This window comes from Dendrobium catenatum, unplaced genomic scaffold (genome assembly GCF_001605985.2).
Source record: "Dendrobium catenatum unplaced genomic scaffold, ASM160598v2 fragScaff_scaffold_621, whole genome shotgun sequence".
Classification (NCBI taxonomy): Eukaryota; Viridiplantae; Streptophyta; class Magnoliopsida; order Asparagales; family Orchidaceae; genus Dendrobium; species Dendrobium catenatum.
This window is the reverse complement of record NW_021319083.1, coordinates 14,205,467-14,227,344: the sequence shown is the minus strand read 5'-3', so window position 1 is coordinate 14,227,344 and position 21,878 is coordinate 14,205,467. Positions and strand designations below refer to the sequence as shown.

The window sequence follows — 21,878 nt, the reverse complement described above, 5'->3', positions numbered from 1 at the left end:
TATGAGCGAGAATGAATGACGCAAAGAGAGAGTACGCAAGCAAGAGTCAAAATGAGGATAAGCACACACGGGAGAAAGTGCTCAAGCTACAACGAGATATCAAGCAAGCGACTGAGATGTCCAACATTTGCAACTCTTTTTTAGGAAAATTGAAAAGAGCTTGGCAAGCCACACAAAACCAAGCCAAATTCAAGCAAAATATTTTTTTTTTCTTTTTTGGTCATCTAAAAATTGAGGGTTTTAGTTAGAAACTTTAGCTAGAGGTGTTTGATCTATATGTATTTTTGGTAGGGTTTAGAGAAAAAGTAAATCAAGAGGGGCAATTGTTGATTTTACAAAGGAAAAAAAATAAGTTGTTTTAAAATTAGACAAACTCATAATTTATTTTAATACAATGAAATTAGATAATTTTCTTATTTATCAAGTCAATGAAATATGATATTTAAATTTTATGTTGTTTCAATGAAGACATCTAAGTGAAAGTATATTAAGTAAAGAGACTACATGTGTGTGTGTCACACACGCGTGTGTAAGAGCATGTGTAAACAAATACACTTAGGTATAAATTAATTAAATTAAAAGATGTGAATTGAAATTGTGTAAAGTCTAATAGGTAATTTAATACTAACAATGTAATTTAAATATAAAATGAAGCACTAAAAACAAAAAGTTAAATAAGAATTGAAATAAAAATTATAAGGTTAGCAATCTAATTGTACTTATTTGTGAAGTATTTGTAAACACTAGTTATAAGATATGCACATAGATTAGGTAAAGATTAATTAAGCATAATTTATGTACTTAAATGAAAAATAATATTATTATTAAATAATGAGATAAATTTTTAGGAAAAAGAAATATTTATGGCTTAAATAAAAGTAAATAAAATAGACATTTCATATGAATGATATAGGCAATCAACTGGAAGAGGTGGAGTTTGAGGATTAAGGAGGCAAGGCAAGTCATCTAAAGTGGGGGTGTGCACTCATATTTCGAATTATGATAATAATATTAGTTCTTCAAAACCAATTGCATTAAATGAATATTGATACTAATTCAGTTAATAGTTACTGCAAATTCAACCAAGATTTTTTTAATAATAAAATTATTGTTCATGCTAAAATTGATGATAGTAATCATATCATATTTTAAATAAATTATGCCATACAATGTCTAAATAGAAAGTTATTAAATGAGATGAAAAATACAAATAAATGATTTATATAAAAGTATTTGTACATATAACTGATATAAGTTGACATATGAAGTTTACATCTATATGTTAATAACTAGGGACACTAATATACACACGTGTAAATGGAAAAGATTTAAAAAATAAAATGAAAATAGAGGTACATTTAATAGAGCAATTTAGATTGTGGCTCATGTGACGATTGTTTTTATAAGAATGTGAAAAACATGATATGATATGACATGGTTATATATAAAGGAATGTGACACTTGCATGGTCATTGATGTATAGGACTAGGATGCAGTAAGAATTTTCACGATTTCTTGATAAAAACATTATGATTAAAACTATTAGCAATTTAAAACGATAAAATAAAACAAGAGAGGGGTGCCTACGTTTAAGCAAGTCGCTTGCCAAATGCTTGATTTATCAAAATAACGTAGAATATCAATAACATGCAAATAAGTAGCTTTCAAACAAAATCCCTACGCTAACAATGAGATTAGAAGCACAGAAACCAAACTCAAGTCCTACGATTACTAGGCTTGGCAGAAGTAGATGACAAGATCTTCATGAATCAATCAAATCACAAGAGCAAGTTAGACAATGAAGATACAATAGAAGGAAGATTGGTAAACCTTTATTGTGGTTGGGTTGCAATCCTCCACTGAACGGTGCCAAGTTGCTCTTCTACGGCTTCGACAAGGGTATCCAGAATGCGCTCCACTTATTCCTCGACGGTGTGGTCGATATTAGGATTGACGTCGAAGAAGGTATAGTGAAGGATGTTCGCAAACCTCTGTTCGTCATAGGCAATGCCATAATCAAGATCCGGGTCGGCCATTCATTGGCTTTAGAAGACGATTGTGTAGTTGAAGATCGATCGACGTTGCTCCCCTTGAAGACTACTCTTGAGAGGGAGGAGCTTACCTTGAGAAATCAAGAGGGGAAGAGGGATAGGGGTGGCCGGCTAAGCATGAGAGCAAGGGAGGGAAATTTGGTTCAGAATTTTGGAAGAGAAGGTGGAGGGAAATTAAGTATTTGTTTCCCCAATTAATCCTTTTACTTTGAGAAAGGGTTAGAGGGCTTAATTAGGGAAGGGTGGGGCAGCTAAGGAGGTGGGAGAGGATGTTTGAATTATTTCCAAGAGGGGAAGGGGGCTTATGGAAATAATGCCATGGGAAGCACATGATGGGGCCGGCGGCTTCAATAGGATGGGAGGGAATTTGTGGAGAGATATTTGGGTTTCTTAATTTAGAGTTAGGAATTAGGAAAGATTTAATTAAATCCCATCAAATTTGAAATTCAAATAAGACTTAAATTTAGTAACTTTCCTAAAATAGGATCTCTTAATTAGGAAAGAATTTTCATATTCAAATTAATTTGAAATTTGAAATGAAGCCTTCCCAAATTAAGGGGGGTCATTTATGGAATGATTTCAAGGAGGGGGATTTGAATTTTGGAGGGAGAGAGAGGGGGATAGGGTTAGCGGGTTGGTGGGGAATTGGTGTGGGATTTCGGTGGGGTGAAGGGAGAGGGGTCGGGTGAGGGTGGAGGGGGAGTTGGGGTTAACCGATGGTAAGGTAGAGTTATATGGTGGCCGGCGGCTTACGAAGATGGAGAGGATTTCTAGGCAGCGGCTAGTTGAGGGAGGAAGGAGGGGAGAAAGAGGTAGAGAAGGTAGAACCACGAACCCGGCCATCTCCAAGGTTGGTGGGTGATCCGACTTCCCTCTCTTAGGGATTTCTCTCTCAAACACTTTCACGATCTCACAAAGAAATCAAAGGGGAAGAAAATTCATCATTCATTCATTAACATGAAAAGAGAACAATGGGGCTATATATAGCCTTGTACAAAGACTCAAAAAAATAAAAGACAACGACGCCCACTGGGGTTACATACGACCTCCCTTAAGGGGTAAAAACGAAAACACTGATAAAGCAAATACAACATGACATAATAATAAAGAACATAAATAATACAACTCAGAAATACATCGACTCAATCGTGGTCGTAGATCAACGACCACGTCTCTCATAGACTTTCCAGGCTCTGATGTCCCCATCAGTCATATTTGAATATTATGAACTATCGATTGATTTATATTGATGTATTTATTATGAAAAGCCTGCATATTACTTTCTGGATTATGTTACATTACTAAAATTTAGATATATAATGTGTCTATTAAATAATGATAACACATCATTATTATAATTAATATTTTCATGATAAGATACTAAGAACTAAATAAGTGGATGAAGAAAATCAATTTATTGTAGACATGGCACTACAAGATAAAGGTATTTACACTAGATTTTTATAGTTTTGATTTAGAAAGAATTTCATGATTTACTAGTTGTTAGAATATATTTGAAGTTTTTATTATGAAAAAGTATGAACAATCATTTTGATATTAGCGATGCTAGTAGATGAATATTAAATATTTGTCTGATCATCTGTCCCAGCCTCGATATTCTGAACTTCCAAGCCAATTTCTGATAGATTGCACGTTGTAGAGTTGCGGGGTACAAAGTAATACGATTAAAGCTTGTAAAGAAATTGCTTAAATGCCCTCGCTCATTTGATATAATTACTACAAAAAGGAACATGTCAAGTCTATTAAAAGGCAATAGGAAAAGATGGGATATTAGTAGGATGATATTTTATGCAAGAGAATTTTGCATAGTTAATGAAAAAGCAAGAGGCAAACGCGATTAGTTTAAACCTCAATAGTAAAAATAACAATGCTCGCAAAAATAATATAGGAAAAAACCTTCCGGATTGCTAATCAAGTTAGATTGAGTACCTTTTCGGGTTTTGTCTCCACTCTAAAACGGATAAGACCTATACAAAGAAGAATTGGAACAGCTAGTGATAAAGACAGAACAAGAGTTGGCTTTCTGGAAACAAATGCTCCATATTTCCTGCGCCCAATGGGCTTTCAGCAAAAATAAGAAATCATGTTATCTTCGGCAATAAGATTTTTATCCAAGAGAGCTGAAATAACCTGAAAATTCTGGCCATAAAATCCTGAACAATGGCAGGTTGAAGAACTTTCAACAAAATAGACCATTTTGACATCTATAAACCATTAAAAAAATTAGGTCAGGCAGAATCAACAACTGGAAAACATAATTGATGCTTTCCAGAACATTTAAACTTTCTTTTAAAATGGTTGAATAGTGTGGATGACAATGCTCTGAAGGCAAGTTGGAATATAGACAATTCAAAAGAAAAAAAAATAGAGCGGTCATAGAACTTACATGCATAGGTGGGTTAGTGTTTTGCTGCTTGTACCCAGAAAGAAGCTCATTATCACCACTGTCCTTACAAAAGGGTTCTGGTTCAGAAACGGGTCCTCTTTCTCTTTTCCTAAACAAGAACCCCCATAGCAACAATGCAGAAATGGCTGTAATGTACAGAACGGCTAAAGAGAAATCTACACATTTCACCTGAAAAAATTAAAAGCTGAACAATCTTCATAGAAGTCTCCAACATCTCTTTTACTCCAAAAGGAAAACTAAACAACGTCTTAAGCTACAAGTGAAATATTCAATATGCTCTTCTCATCTTTAAATAAATTAGAAAGTAATGTTTGGATGAGCTTTCCAGGGTTAGTTTCTAAAATATTCTCACAATTGCAACATAAATGTCAATTTGCATCACTAATTAGGTATTAAGCAATGTCTGAACTATCCTCGACGAGAGAATCAGTAATAGCTCAAACTCTTAACTATCGAAATATGGTTCGCTTTGGCCTAAGAACCTCACGGTTTTTTGTCATGTTGGTGTAACTTCTCAGTAGGTCACCCATCCCAGAATTGCTCTAGGATGATCACGCTAAACTGCAAAGTTTCTTACAAAAATTTCAACCATTACACAAAAAGGCGCCGCGATATTTAAGAGTTTAGCATCTTTTACTTTAGAGGTTTCACAGAACTAACCCATGGGATAGCCAACAACGCATAAAGACCACAAAATCATCAATTTATCATGACTTACGCTTGCAGAACCCATTGCAACTTTGCATGAATCTTTCTCAAGTAGATCTAGAGGTGCAGAATCAGAGCATGTAGATGAAGAAGAGCAATCACCACAAGAACAGCCCAACAAGGAATCACCACAAGAATAGACACTTGAGTTAATGGGCTTCATCCCAGATGATAAAGGAGCATTGGTTTGAAAGTCAATTTTGTACGGTGACCCTGGTGTATTCAATGCTGCTTGCCTCCCAAGAAAAGCTAAAAAATCTACCATTACGCACCACAGCATCAGGGGTCATAGTAGAAATAATAAACATTAAGAGCAAATTTAGAGCAGAGGAAGCAATATATATAAATGGTATTTCTATGCATCTCAGAAAATGAGAATTGCGAATATATATACAGATTCATTATTTAGGAACCAAGTATATGACTATTATGCTACCAAATGCAAAACCATTTAGCAAATATGTCATCTAACTAGCAGTGTACATAGGTTTGTCAGATCTCATGGACTCCGAAGAAATGAAGGACAATAAAGCGAAGATGCCAAATTTATTGTTAAAAGTTGATGTTCATCAATTGTTTATGCACGTATTAAATTTCAATATGAATTAGATTTTGTGATAAGGAGCATGGACAATAGGCTAGGATTAGATTCATCCTAATTTTAGGAGTGTAATCTGTATGCCACGAAAATATGAAGTATTTACATATTTAATACCCCATTCTTACTATTGAAAAAATAACCATTCAATTTTTAAAACGCAAAAAATATCATATTCTTTAATTCTCTTTGTTCCTTCCCCATTCAGCAACTATGCCGCCGTCCAATGATGACCACAAAGAAAAAGATCACTGACAAATTTCACCCAGCATAACACGACCACCCGTGAATTGTCTTCATCATTTCTTTGGTGTAATCTGCCAATCTCCACCGTCATTGATTTATTTTCCTCCACCACTCCATTATCACCCTTGCCTCTCAACATGGCCCTATGCCTCCGCTTCAAATCCCACACATCAACCTCTCCTCTGCCTTTACTAAATGAGTTGACATTTTGATCCAACGGCTAAGATGGGCATAGGTGGGATGCTCACCTGAATCACACTAATCTCCTTCCATATTTAGATGGCTGATTTAGGAAGATTATATTAGAGCAATTATGCATTATTTTGTTATTTGTTTCTTTATTAAGATATCTTATATAGATCTATAAATAGGGATAAGTTTGTGCAATAAAATTAAGCATTTTCCCTCTCCAATTCTCTGAATTTAACAGATCTAACTCCTGATGCATGTTTCCATCAATTGGAAATTCGAATTTGTTTTGTTTCCTTTACTGGACTTCCATATTTATTTTATGCAATAATGGACATGTAAAGTCAAATCCTATGTATTAATTTATTTCATGTTTAAGCGTCCTAGGTGTATTTCCTATTGTTACATAACTCTATATGTTGTACGTCTTTACTGTTCATATCTTATTTTTAGTTTATCTTCATTATATTAAATTATGAGTTCAAATTCATTATTGATGGTGGATATCATAGGAATCTTGTGACTGTGACAAAGCTCGTAATGATTATCGGATTATATTACACGAAGCACAATAGTTATGTACAAATATTCTTTAATAAATATTAAATATATGATTCATCAGAGCTGAATTTTTCCAAGCTTAGCAAAATGATAAATTCTGAAAGTCTATACTCATCGGATATGCAAATTTTGCACATTAATATTGCCGTAGTAGTCCATTTTATAGTTTTTAATAGTTTTGATGTAACATGTTTATGGTGGTGAACCTATTGAAAATGAGTGGTATTCTCTTATAAAAATTGTGTTGGCTTGAGACAGGTCAGTTTATGGGCAAATTATTGCATCCGGTCACCGGACGGGGAAATAGGTTCGGGTATTAATAAGATATTATTTTAAATTAAGCGCAGAAAAAGTGCAGGAAAAGCGCAGGCAAAGCGCAGTCAAAATGCAAGTCAAAGTGCAAGTCAAAAGCGCAGTCAAAGCGCAAGTCAAAAGCGCAGGTGACGTGGCAAGTTTTTATTGGATGTCCGAACCTATCCTCCGCATCCGGTGACCGGATGCAATAATTTGCCCAGTTTATGGGTCCTTGTTGTTTCTTGTTGTTGTTATTGTTATTTGCTCAATGATTGGAATCGCTACTAAAGACCGTAGCTAGTTACCATTGATATGAGTCATAGATTTGCAATGCTGCAGTTCAAAGAAATTGATTGTGATCAAGTAGAAAAGGGCCAGTAGTTCACTATGAAGCAGGATTCCAAGGGCTGATTTTTGTTTTCTTTCTTGTTTCCTCGTAATCAGTGAATTGCATTGTAGCAAATATTAGTATACTTGTTGGCGAGCGATCATTGCACGTAAGAATGATTTTGAGTTGAGTAAAAGCAAATCAATTAAGTTTCAAATTTTAACTTGAGCCTAGTTCAAATCTAGTCAACCGTGTTCGATTTTGAGCTAAGTTTTGAGTTAAGCCAAGTAAATTCTATTCATTTTATAAATATTTTTTACTCTCACTCTCTTGAGTGTGTGTGGATGATCACTAAGTCTAATATCCACCAAATATATAATTTTAACTCAAGATATGTAGAAATAAGAAAAAGCAAAAATACAAACTCTTGAAGACACTTTAATCCTATTCTACCTAATCTTGAGCTAAACAATTTTGCACAGTGTACGGTGGATCTAAAATGTTAGTGCACAAGAGGAACATATATGCAATAATAGTAATTAACAGGAGATAGCATATTAAGGAGTCCAATAATATTTGTTATCATCAAAATCCCAGGACTTGGGTTCATATTTGCAATAATCTCCCCCTTTTGATGATGACAATAACATCGTTGGAAAATAACTATAAAAATGATTTTTTTTGTTATTTCTAAAACCCCTTACTAGTTGAAACTTTTGGAAAATAAGGAGAGTTTTTTTTTATATTATATATATAGAATATATATATATAAATATATAATTAGAGTATATATATATAGTAATTAGTATGTATATATATAATTTTTTTATTTTAAAAAGAGAGAATAAAAATGAATAAGAAGAAAATGAGCATCAAAATAAAAAGCATAATGAACATGAACGCATAAAAAAAAAATGCAAAATAGTATGACTGTCATAACTTAAACATAGAAGTGTAAACGAACAACAACATATCTAGCTCCGTTTTGGCATCACTAAAAAGGAGCAAAAACAACTAAACCAAAGACACCTAAAATAAAATAGGCATTTACACATAGCAGAAGACATAAAAACAATAACAGACCAATGGCCAGAGCACTAAAAATAAATAACTAAAATATGTAGGGTTCCTGATCAGGTGGAGATGGTAATAGTGATCATGGTTTAAGTTGCGCAAGTATGAGGCTCGCCTTGAGAGCCCGCCTTTGCGCAATTCCAGTAAAAAAACGCCTCGATGCTTACGCCTCGAGTTTTTTTTATGAGGCTTGTGCCATCAATTTGATTGAGGCCCGCCTCGCCGTCCTGGATGAGGCTTACGCTCGACGCTATACATATATTAAAACGTACTAAAATATTGAAGTAAATGCTCGACATTGACTCTAATTAGGAGAAGGAGTGAAAATGGGAGACAAGCAGTTCATCATCAATGACTGATCAAATGAAGAAACTTCCCGTAGTGATGACAGTGGTTGATGACTTATGAGTTCTATGTGATAGTCATTGTCTATTAATTTTTTGGAAATTAGAATTAAGTTTTAATGAAAAGAATTCTGGGATTTATGATAAGATAGAATTTTGAGTTGAACTATATTTCATGTTGTCTTATTATTGGGATATTTTGATTTCACTTCATATCTTATGCTTTTTATGTTTTATATTATTCACTCATTAGTATATAAAAAATTTATTATTTTATGTTTACGCAATCTTTTGATTTTGAGGCTTACGCCTCGCCTCACGAATGAAAAACGCCTCAATATCCGAATACGCAATTTTAAACATTGATAGTGATGGTTAGAAGAATTGTTGACTCGATGTGAATTGCACTCCAAGCCAAGCCATATCATTTTCGGGTTGTTGGCTCTGCTCTGCTACATAGTTATCGAATCGAATCTCCCACTGATCAAATCTTTGAAGTAGTGTATCATACTGGGAGGGCTGCTGAATAGGTGTTGGTGTTGGTGCTCATCCTCCCTCGGCTTCCTCTGGCTCAGGTCAACATAGTGAACATTTCTGCGACAAGCGCTATGAAGGATGTTGAAGTTTACTTAGGCATCTCCTATAGGTTTGTCTCTATTGCTGAAGTTTACTTAGGCATCATTGACATATTGGGAGCATGAGGCAGTATTGACTTTGGCAATTTGTGGCTTCTTTGAAGGTTTAGGAGTGCTTTTTTAGTCATCTCTCGTGATAGCGGGTACTGAAAGTTCGATAAAAGATGTTAAGTCTAAGTGAAATGTCCCTATGCATTTCTACGACGTTCTGGGAGGGTTGCTGAACAGGTGCTGGTGCTCATACTCCCTTGGCTTTCTCTGGCTTGGGGTCAACATAGTTAACATTTTTGCGATGAGGGCTATGAAGGATATGGAAGTTTTGTTAGTCATCTCCAGTAGGTTTGTCTATGTTGCTGAAGTTTGCTTAGGCATCATCGACATATTGGGAGCATGGGAAAGTATTGAAATTTAGCAATTCGTGGTTTCTTTATTGGTGCAAGTGTGCTTTTTTGGTCACCTCTTGTATTACGGGTACAACCTCTGTGATGTGAATAGATCGAGCCGGTCTCGGCTCATTCATTGTTTCTTCGAGTGGAGCTTTCCCTGGTTGCAGTTTTGGATTGGCGAGCTTGAATTCTTTAAGCTTTCCTTTCTTGATGAGTTCTTCGACTAGGTTTCGCAGGTGTCGGCATTCTTTAGTATCATGCCCTTGGTCCTTGTGGAACACATAATATCGAGTTGTGTTATAGAGTCGTTTGGATCTTCATATGCACCGGACCCTCAAAGAACTCCTTATTCTTGATTGCCTCAACAAGCTCGGCCATGAGTACTCTCAGCGGAGTATACATTAAGTTTCTTGAGGACAAGTGAGCAACCTCTCGGTGTGTCTTTCTAGATCTTGATGCATGTGGTGTTCAGCCTTATGGAAAAATGAAGACATGTGGAACGTCATAAGGATTGGGATACCTTTTTTCGCGCTGGAAGTTGGGTGCTCGATTTCTCTTCCCTTGAGATTTAATACCCTCTTGTGCCTTTATGGGAGGAAGGTTTCTCTTTGCAACAGGATGGTGGCATGAGACAATTGCAATAGGTTCAAACACTCGGTTGTATTCCTCAACATTGACATGGCTATTGGCAAGCTCCAAAAGTTTCATCAACATTAATGTAGAGTTTTCCTTCAAGGAATCTCCATAGGATCTTCAGTATGGAATTCTAGAGAAAAATTAGATTGTTTGATCGGTTGTATGAGTCTGAATTTCGAGTTTGAATATGAGTCGAACACTTTTCGTTTCCTTCCTCCTCTCCTTATAGGATTTGAAAGGAAACAGGAATGGGGATATTATACATAGTTGTCCCATCAGTTTATTTCGATAGTTTGGAGGTGTCGAGCACATCGGCGATCTGAGAGGGTGAGATGGACTAGGTCGAATATTGTGGTCGCCCCATCGAGGCGGTGAGAGGCGAGTGTTGTTTAGCTGCTGTGGATGGTAGATTGAGTAATCTGAGTCACCCTGTTGTGGTGAAAAGGCGAGTAACATCTGAGGATGTCTTTGGATCTTTTATGGAGAGTTTTTTGGGGAGAGGCATTGTATCTTGGTAGCTCCGATATGATAGATATGTGGATCTCAATTTTGGCTTAGACGAATAAGGGTTGCCTAGCTGAGAGGAACTTTTGAGGTCGCCCTCTTGTTGGCGATTGCTTGATAGTGGTGACTGACCTTGGTCCACTATGCTCAAGAGTTAAGATCATTCCGGCTCTTGAGTGATTCCCTTAAACGAGTAACTTCGAGAGTTGAATGCATCCTATATTCGCTCAACCCGAAGGTAACTTGCAGGCTACAAGACACCTACATAGGTATTCAAGAGTATACACCCGTTGCCTACTCTTTATCACCTGTGAGATTAGCCACTCAAAAAGGCTCAATATTTTGAATTTCCTCTATAGGCAATGCCCCTATAATTAATAGCAAAATCTCTTCAATCGAAAGATCTAATAAAGTATGAGGCACAACCAGCACTCTATCACACAGGATATTCCCATTCGAGCATCGAGAGAGCACCCACTATTACAAAATCTTTCATCTCTTGTCGAATGCCACATTAGGTTTCTTGAGTAAACACAGACTAAAGGCTCTCTCATAGTGCATGTCTTTTTTTTCCTAATAATGCTATTTCCAAATACTTAAATTTTTTAATTTTCTCTTTCCTACCCCAAATAGATGCACTTAAGAACTAGCATCAATTTCAGTAGAGGAGACCTCCACATTCTCTAATATTGGGTGCCAAACATCACTAGCATCTTTAGCAACATGCCAAGAGGCTCATCATCCTCATTAAGAAGCAGAACAATCCAAATAGAAGGATCGACACCACCATCCACAGTGGCAGTCTCAATATCACCAATCACCATAGTTAACACAACATGCTACAATCGCCACTCCAGAGCTAGCCCTACTCTTCTTCATAAGACGGGAGACATCGAGTTTGTTGGATTCTTGTGCGGCCTTGGAGTTGCCTTTAACTTCTCTACTCGATGAGATCCCAGTCACCTTCTCCATCCTCTTAGCTTATCCTTGATGAAAGCGATCATCTTCCAAGCCCTCACATGAGAGCAATCTATGTTAGGAAGGTTCATTTTCTCAAGACTCACAATATGTTAAATCACCGAAACAAAAAAAAGTAAAACTCACTTGGCACAAGCCCCTTATTTATAAATAGCCAATTGTAGGCTGGTGTCACATCACTTTGATTAATGTGAGGTTAACACAATCACTTAGGCTACATTAAAAATAGGTCAGTAAGTCTACATTTACTTTCCTCCATATTTGATAGTCACATCTAATATTATTCGCTTATCCTTTTCTCCACTCGCCTATGAAAGAGCCGAGTAAATCAGAGAACTAAATATATACTAACATATGCCTTCACCGGTATTTAGCACGTAGCCGACAAGTCATGATAGAGAAACTCGACCTCCAATGGGACCCATAGCTGGAACTGCCTAACAACACAAGAGGCGCACGATTTTTAGTAACTAATAATATTTTTTATTAATATAAAAGTATTCAAAATATATTTAAAAGGATATATTACAAAAAATAATGATCATAAATGCATAAATGTTTATACATATAGCATTCTGTGTGTTATGCATTAATGATTATATACATATATATTTAGACCGCAATGTTATTGATTAGCATAATTAATAAGTTAATGCCAATGAATGTAATCATATAGTGAAAACAGTACTACTATTCACTCTATACAAAATTGAAAACCAAAAGAAATGATGTATTGACGCATACATACCTCTGAAATTTTGAGCACTAGCGCCAATAAAATCCATTACTCGAGTATTCATGCTACCAAATTTTACATCTTTGCAAGAGTTATAAAACTTTTCCCCATAGGTATTTGTTATGAAATAATCAATTCCATTAACAGTCATGGTATTATTTACCTGCAAGTGTGAAGGGAAACATCATAAGAGATCATGTGACGATGGCTATTGTGCATTGAATGACAACAGAAAAGGCTAAGCATTAAAGCACTGTGAGGGAAGTAAGGTAGAACGTTGCATTTAAGAATAACATTGAGAAGTAATAGTAAGAGTTAAAAAAAATAGTTAACTAAAACCTGTTTAGTAGAAGTCACATTTATAAATAAACTCTGATTTGGAGAGCAGGAGAGTTCGCAGAAAAGATTTAAAAAGTTCCTCAAGCATGCCGGGCACCCTACAAGTAAAGGAACTGCCTGCATGAGGCGTCGAATAAGTCAATATGAAACCAAGAAACGCTTGACCATAAATATCTGCTTGCATGAGGCGTTGCATAAGTCAATATGAAATCAAGAAAAGATTGACCATATATATATATATATATATAACAGAGATACCCAATGACCGATGACCTTGTTGCTAGATAATCAGAAGATTACAGCAAGCTAGGAAAGAGTTAGAACTTTGATTAAGACAAATGTCCCATTGCATTGAGAACTGAAGGAGACACCAACCAAAACTCAACTGAGGAAAACAGCCTCCACCTACCCCACCCCAACCAGAACATTTAAGAAAAAAAAAAAAGACAAGTAAAAGGTGACATTTTGAATAGAAACTTGGCATTGACTATAGCTAAAAACTTACTTGCTGGACTTGATCACGCAATGTCTCAAATTGAGCTGCACTGCAGCAGACATTGCCGGTGATTGTAGGGCATAAACTCTGGATCTTAGAAGAGAGCAAATCATCTGGCTGAGAAATGAAAATATGTTTATATATACATAGTAAGCGATGGCCAAAAAATAAAGAGATATCAAAAATCAGTAAATCATAATTCTTAAGCCCAAACATCACCAGTGTAATATTGCCCAAATTTAGTATTGACCACAAAGTGACCAATTTTTAATGAACAATATTATACTGCCATACACTCAAGTTCCATGTCATATTATTATACTCTCCTACTCAACCGATCGGTTACCACAAACTTGAACAGCATTTGTGGGAAAGCAAATTTATTAAACAAGGAGAGCAGTGGAAAAAAAAATACAGTTTGTCTAACCTTGGTAGAAAGGCTGCCACTAGCACAATTCAAAAACTTCCCATCACTGCGTTGTGCACAAATACCATACATAGAGCAATAACCCTCTCTATGCACACCTCTGAAAAGACCGAAGGCCGTAGAAAAAAAGTCAGACATCTGAAAACATACTGAGAAAAATGGAAGATATATGAAAACCTTAAGATGGAATATAAAATGCAGCTAAATGGGACTCAAGATAAATAGTTGTCCATTTCATTGATATAAAAACAGGTCTAAAGCTCACTTCCAGGCCCGAACCTATTATTGGTAAGGAATAGAAGATTTGAGATAAGCTCAATTAAAATCATAAAAGGTCATCAACTGAGGAAAGACCACCCCCATCTAATTGGGCTAATGGAAAAAAGTAAATAACCTGAGAGATCAACCACAAGAAGAAAAGATTAGGGGGACATTTGAGATCACTATCTAATTTTGTTTTTTGTTTACTTTTATTTATGCTTTAATATGAAATATAAATATGTTTGGTATCCTAATTTAGTGGTACTTTTGTATTTATTGCATATTGCATAAAAAGGTGATGACAGACAGTGGCGGAGCCAGAAATTTTATTCAGGGGGGGCCTAAATTGCCCCCCTTGGCCCCCCCTTCCCTCCGCCACTGATGACAGATGGCAATGGTGGCAAACAGCAGTGGTAACTAATGGCCAGTGTAAGTGGGAAATGTCCAGGGTGATTTTCATTTAAGAAAATAAGACCTTAAAAAACCAAAAAGTTTTTTTGAGTATTTTCAAAAACTTTTTTAGTTTTCAAAAATAAAAATTAAAAAATAGTTAAAAGCCACAAACTAAATAAGTTTTTAAAAATAAAAACAAAGCTGAAAGTGTCCTAAACTACCCACAAAAGAGGAGAGGATATGATCTACAAAAATGAGGCCATAATGGCATGCAAAACACCAAGAAATAAGTAGTCACTCTTCGTCAACCAAAAATACAAAGAAATATCAGTTTATAGTGTCAAACTTCTCATTTTAAACCAAATTGAACTCCAAGTTTCTTGTAGCACCAAGGACAAAAAGAAATAATAGATGTCAAAAAATCCACCAAAGCCAACTCTTATAGAGAACACCAAACAAGAACACATGTTCTCATGTGGTCCTTGTGATGAGGACATTAGATTTCGACACGTATACCATCGGAGGAATCGTAGATCGACGGCTACGATTCAAAGTCTATATCTTTGAATTATTTTCATGTATTTTTTCTATTTGATATTTTCGGTTTACAAGTTTACCCCTGTGGGTGTTGAGTCATTGTTGTAGCCCTTGGGGCATATGAGTCTTTGTGCTAGTCTTTTGTTGGGAACTATATATTGAGGTCCTTATCTTTGTATGAGGTTAATGTTGAATGAATACAAATTTCATATTTTGAGTTCTTGCTTGTGAGAGCTTGAGAGGTGAGGATTAGCCTAGGAGAGGCTCAAAGAAATACCCAACAGCCCCCTTTGTGGGAGCTCTTGGTTTCTATCTTCTTCTTCTTCCAATTCTTCCCTTCTCCCCTAGCCGTCGGCTTCACTAAACCGGCCACTGACCGTCCAGCAGCCGCCCCCTCCCCTATCCGCTAGCTACTACGTCCCGACCCGCCCTCACCCGTCCACCTTTGATCCCCGCCTCCTCCACCAGAATCCGCCCAGCCGCTATCCTTGGATCCCCTCCGCCAACCACCTTGTCCCTCACATTAGAATTTGAAATTCAAATTCAAGAGAGCTGTTATTACTTTCCTCATTTGTCTCTTTGTTATTTGGGAAGTTTCTAAATGGAATTCAATGTGAAATTTGAATTTTAAAATCTTCCCAAATGAATATACCCCAATTAGGAAAATACTCAATGCTAATCAAATCTGAATTTAAATTCATAATTTGGTTTAATTAAGTATGCAATCAATTGGGCCTCATATACATTGAACCTAGACCTTTTTCCTCAGCCCCTATGGCCGGCCCCCTTCTATCTCCACTTTCCCACCCAAGCAACAATTAAATTGGGTTAATTTGAATTTCAAATTGGCCCTTCCCCTTTAATGAAAATCTGAAATTAAATTCAGATTTTCCCTCCCATCTCCTTCCCCCCAAGCTACTTGTTTCAACCCAAAGACCCCCAACCCTAGCCGCCCGCTCACCCTCCCATGTCCTCGCCCATCATCCCCTCACCTTCTCCTCACCAATCTCAAGAGAGATCCTCCCAACCGTCGCCACCACCATGCATGGCCGATCCGGAAGTCGACCATGGTTTCTTATTTGATGATCAAGAACGAACCAACATCCTTGAATCTCCGTTCTTCGACGTGAACCTAGACGTGGACTCTTCTGTGGAGGATTACTTGACGAGGAGCATATTCCTCCCGGATGTTGGATACTCACTAGTCATCCCGTGGATTCCCCGCCGCCGACTACTTCTCCAACGGTCTATACCTTGGGCACCATTTGTCTCCTAGTGGCGTTGCTCGGTTTGCTCTCAATCTTCCTCCGTTAAAGCCCCACCATCAAGAACGTGAGTGAGAGACCCAAGGTGAAGAGTTTTATTTGTTAACCGAGGATTATTGTTTCTCGCCATAACATTACTCTCTATTTATATATTGTTAATTTGATATTGTCTCATTAATCTAGTTGTAACTTAAAGCCTTGCATTGTCTCTAATTGATAATTCCGAGAACCTAACTTGGGTAAGCACTAAATCTATAATTAGCAAAGTTTTTATAATCTTATATTAAAATCCCCAAGCAGTTCTTGTTTCTATGCATGGATTCACATCACCTTGTTCATGGCCTACGCCCGTGATCCAATCAAACGCCCTTATGGCATTTATGTGTGTTCGTTACTTTGGCCTACGTGGCTGATGTGTCTTGAAAGTAAAAACAGAAAGTAGATAAGAAGAAAAACGTAGGAACCAAATATTAGTACTAATTTTTTATTATCTCTTCAACAAATATTTGTACTAATATTTACGATCTGGTTCTCCAATCCTGAGCGATATCAAAATCATATCCGAGTAACTTAGATAACCACATCTGATACTCCTAAGTCACCATCCTCTGCTCTAGTTGAAACTTCAAACTCCTCTAGTTTGTCCTGACAATAAAGTGTCGCCTCAACAAATAAGGTCGCCACTTTTAGATGGCTAAGACAATTTCCATCAACTCTCGTTCATATATGGACTTGAGCCTTGCCCTGGTTGTGGGCACCAGGCTAAAATAATCAATGGGTCGATGATCCTACAAGAGTTTTGTCCCTAGTCCATATCAAGATGCATCCCTCTCCACCACAATGGTCTACTAAAGTTAGGAAGTGTTAATCTGGCACGTTGCTCATGACTTCAATTGCTCGAAGGCTTGTATTACTACTTCCCCATAGTAGAAATTGTCTTTTTTCAGCTGCTTCGTCAATGGTCATGCTATCGTACCATACCAATGCACAAACTTTCGATAGTACCTGGTGAGACCTAAGAACCCTCTCGACTCCTTCAGGTTCTTCGATAAAGGCCAATCCAATATAGCCCCAATCATGGTTTGGTTTGCTGTTACCCCCACTCTGCTCATCATGTGTCTTACGGACTCCACCTATGACTGTGCAAAGAAATATTTCTTCAGATTGGCATATAGTCAATGCTCCCTCAAAGTCCCCGTACAGTCCTCAGGTGACCCACAAGCTCTGCCTCTATACGATTGTAAATCAAGATGTCATCAAAAAATACTAAGACAATTTTTCTAAGATAGGGTTAAAAAACCTGGTTCATGAAGGATTGAAATGTGGTTGGAGCGTTGATAAGGTTGAAAGGCATCACAAAAAACTCATAGAAACCATCATGAGTCTTAAAGATTGTCTTGTGCACATCCCCCAAATTCATTCTGATCTGGTGGTACCCCGACTTCAGGTCAATCTTCGAGAAGATGACCACCCCAAACAGCTCATCTAGCAGCTCATCAATCACAGGAATAGGAAACTTGGCCAGCCCAGTTTCCTTGTTTAGGGTCTTATAATCCATGCAAAACCTCTAACTTCCGTCCTTTTTTCTCACCAATAGACCTGGGCTAGAAAAGGGGCTCACACTGGGCCTGATAATCCCTGCCTCAAGCATCTCTCTGATGAGCCTCTATCTCAACCTTCTGAATCTACGGCTACTGGTACGATCGAACACTAATAGGAGAAGCTCCCTCTTTCAAGGTAATGGCGTGGTTATGCTCCCTGGGTGGCGATAATCTACTAGGCTACTGAAAAATCATAGGAAACTGCTGCTCCTATTGGAGCCTCCTGTGATGTATAGGCACTCCTATAGGAGCCTTCTGTGACTATGCTCCTATTGATCCTCTCCATCTATCTCTGATCCTCTATTATTTGGGCTAGCTCCATCGACTCCCTCAAACCTTTTGGCCTCAACAATCGAAACTGTCTGTCAGGCTTTAAGCCCTTCATGAAATTTCCCTCCAACATTGCTTCTAAAGTCTCCCTCAACCATCCTGATAGCAACTCAAATCTCTTCTGATACTCCGTGAAGGTCCCTTCCTAAGTCAAGGCAAGGAATTGCTCATGTAGGTCTCCTTCCTGAATTGCTTAGAAACGTTACAACAAGCAATCCTTAAACTCCTCCCAAGAGTGGATTAGATATCTAGCCTCCCTCCAATGGAACCAAGCCAGGGCTTTCCCCTCAAGACATATCCCTGTTTTCGTAAGCTTCTCCTCCTCATTAAATCCATTCACTGCGAAATACCTCTCCACCTGGTACAATCCACCATGGGTATCCTCCTCTTCAAATATCAATATCTTCAACTTCCTTATACTAGGCACTAGCATCTCCACTCCAACTTCCTCTCCCTCCAACGGTTCCCTCCATGTATCGAGGGTGGGAATCCCACCTTTCTTCCCTCCTCCTTGCATGATATGATCCCCATGGTTCAGCTCTACCCCCTCCATCTCCAGTCGCTCATTCCCCTTGCTCGAAATGCCTCTCATAGTGATCGGTCACCCTACCACCTCCGCCACTAAATTACCTCCTTATTGTCCCCCCATCAATACAAAACTGTAGATGAAAACAAGCCAGAGTAAAATCATAAATTTCAATCATACTCATGCTAAAGGAAAAGAACCTCAATTTTCATGCACTAATAGGATATGATTCGCTTAAATTTTTTCTAGTCAAGATCCAAGCAACAAAGGACATCAGGTTAGCCAAATGAGCACAAAAATGGTAGGCCAACCCAGCATTAATTTTCATTATATTGCTATAGAAATCTTTAAAATTTGGCACATATATCCTTACCCCGATGTTGCATTGGATGGAGAGAAAGAGCCCTGAGCTTTTGCAGAAAATACAAGAAATATGGCCTGCATGTCAAAGGTAGCTTTTAAATATATAAATTGGTAAAATAGTAGCGTTTAATGACAAAGAAGATTCCGCAAATCAAAATAATGATGGATGACAAACTAAATAACTAATAAACAGTTTCCATAGTACATCAGGAGCAATTACATGTACAACTACCAGCATTTATCATTAGTAGCAAAAAATAAAGAAATATATTTGAAGCAATCTGCTGGAATTCATGAACATTATCACATCTAAAACTACCAGTCTTCTGGCTTTTAGGACTAGCATTGTCCCCAGTTGGCACATGCTAGAAAAAAAAGAGTGAATAATACAGTTGCATCCACCGCAAGAAACAACTAATCAATAGTTCGCATCCTGTAGGGACAGTGAAACAATAATTACAAACTGTTCAGAATCATAATTCCAGGCAAACTGAAAACCAGGAAAGATATACGATGATGAATTATCAAAAGATAACTATCATGTGAAGGCACGCAACAAAGCAGAACATGCAGAATTTAATCGTTGACAATTTTTGTAACATAGTTTGTCATGCTTAAATGCAAGAAGGTTCTGAAATAAACCCCACCACAATAAAAACCCAGAATATTTCGATCTTCATCATATAAAATTTCAATTTTCTCAAATACGTATTCGTAGAAGCTGTCTTTGTTACCAAAAACGCCATGCATCATTTACTTGCATCAGTGACCGTAAAAACTGCATCTACAGCCGGTCGTAAACCATAAAAATGATTAAATAAATGGCAAAACATAGTCAACCTTCCAGAGATAACTTAATTTACACCAAAACCTCCAGGCCCAACGCTTTTAAGGCCCGTGAAGGAAAAAGACATTTAGAAAAACTAATTAGCCATACGCAAAGAAGAGAAAAAGAAAAAAAGACAACATGCCCCTTGCCAAGCACTTCATCTTACCCTTTTTCCTCAGGAGATTAGACTGAGCTTGACCCCCAATAATGACGATGTTTTTTTTCCGTTTGAGTTTATGAAATCAATGAGCAGGCAAAATGGAAAAAAAAAAACAGAAGCAATAGGAGATAACTTCATTCATGGCATTGACAAATGGCTTAATCTTTCCACCAAAAAAAAAAAGGAAGATCTCAAACTGGCAAGAAAAGTGAAAAAAATGAATATCTACATTCTCCTCTAAGAAAAAGTTAATAATCCCCATCTCCCCAAAGATGAAATCATCCCGCATAAAAACACCATGATTCTACTTTTTCCCTAAACTAGAACCCCATAAACAATCACTAATGGCGTCATATTCTTCTCAGATAACATAACAATAACTCCAAGAGAAAGATGTTTAAGCAATAATAGGAAACCACCGATACAGCATGAATTACACGAGAAGCAAAAACTGAGTCAGTTACAGTACCAATCTCAAACCAAATCCAGCATATACAAATACCATGGTTAGTATTTTGGGGACCCAAACTTTCTCAGGAGAATATGGAGGATGAAAATATAAAAAACCCTACTGCTTCTTCGTACCTCCAAAAGGACAACCGTCACTGCAACGAAGCCCAGACGGCCACGAAGAAGAGACCCCCTTTCCATGGCAAGCTCTGTGGAGAGACGGAGAGACGCTGTGCGCAAGTCCCACCGAACTCACCAAAGGATATGCTCATATACCACCTCAAATCAGGCATTATATATGAGGTTTGAATTGCGTCACTCCGAACCAATATGAATTTTTAATGCATCATTTTTTATTTTTTTTAATAAATATAATAAAAAAAAATTTGGGGAAAATTAAGGGCAATACCCAATATTTTTTATACATTATATTTATCTCAAAATAATTCAATAATTTTAAAATAATCATCATTATTAAAAAATATTAATCGAATATTTAAATTAAAAATATGTCGAGATTAATTTTAAAGCATTATGAATTATTTTAAGACGATTGTAATAAATAAATAATTTATATTATATTCATCTAATAATAAATAAATAATATGTATTATATTCATCTTATAATAAATTTGAACAACATATCTTTTTTCTTTTTTTTTTTATTCTTCATTGCACATTTTAATGAATTTAAGAATTTGTCAAAAACCTAAAGAGCGATTCGAGAGAAATGAAAAATATGTGCAAGAATATTATTACCTGATTTATGTTATGATAATCTTGAATATCATTGGATTGTGTGACGTCATATATATAATCAATAATTTTAGAGTACATTTAAGGGTATTTTAATTTATATGATGTAAATTATTTTAAAATATTCATACATTGCAGCAATTTGGCTTTGCAATATTCTAAATGTAAGGGTTTTGAAATGTTAGTATTGGGTATGAATTAAATGAAATGCAAAATAAAATTTTAAAATATTTGAAATTCACAAATCATTAGAGTTGGGTGATTTTCAAATACGCTGTAAATTCTCTGATATTGTCATCTTAAATCACATGTATCTGCCGCTCGTTCACTTAGGGCATCTCCAACGGAGAACTCCAAAATTTATGCAAAATAACGCAGAACTCCAAAATGGCCTGGTGCTGCTCCAATCAAACGTCATTTTAGATATTTTTCGGAAGTTAACGATCTTC

At 36.6% G+C, this 21,878-nt stretch overlaps 1 protein-coding gene across 2 annotated transcripts; it reads right to left on the bottom strand.

Annotated features, from left to right (window-relative positions):
* Window positions 1-3,968: 3,968 nt before the first annotated feature.
* LOC110095131 (NPC intracellular cholesterol transporter 1-related protein 1-like) lies at window positions 3,969-20,966 on the bottom strand. Of its 2 annotated transcripts, XM_020820543.2 has the most exons (11): window positions 20,809-20,932; window positions 19,554-19,667; window positions 19,245-19,309; window positions 13,959-14,058; window positions 13,541-13,648; window positions 13,036-13,152; window positions 12,709-12,859; window positions 5,198-5,445; window positions 4,459-4,647; window positions 4,203-4,276; window positions 3,969-4,119 (listed from the first exon to the last, which is right to left on the bottom strand). In XM_020820543.2, exons 2-11 carry the CDS (start codon window positions 19,596-19,598, stop codon window positions 3,984-3,986), a joined length of 1,233 nt encoding a protein of 410 aa, XP_020676202.1. In that variant the 5' UTR covers window positions 19,599-19,667; window positions 20,809-20,932; the 3' UTR covers window positions 3,969-3,983. The 2 variants fall into 2 exon arrangements, with proteins under 2 accessions (XP_020676202.1, XP_020676201.1); XM_020820542.2 differs by lacking the exon at window positions 19,554-19,667 and having other exon boundaries at window positions 20,809-20,966.
* Between the last annotated feature and the right edge of the window lie 912 nt (window positions 20,967-21,878).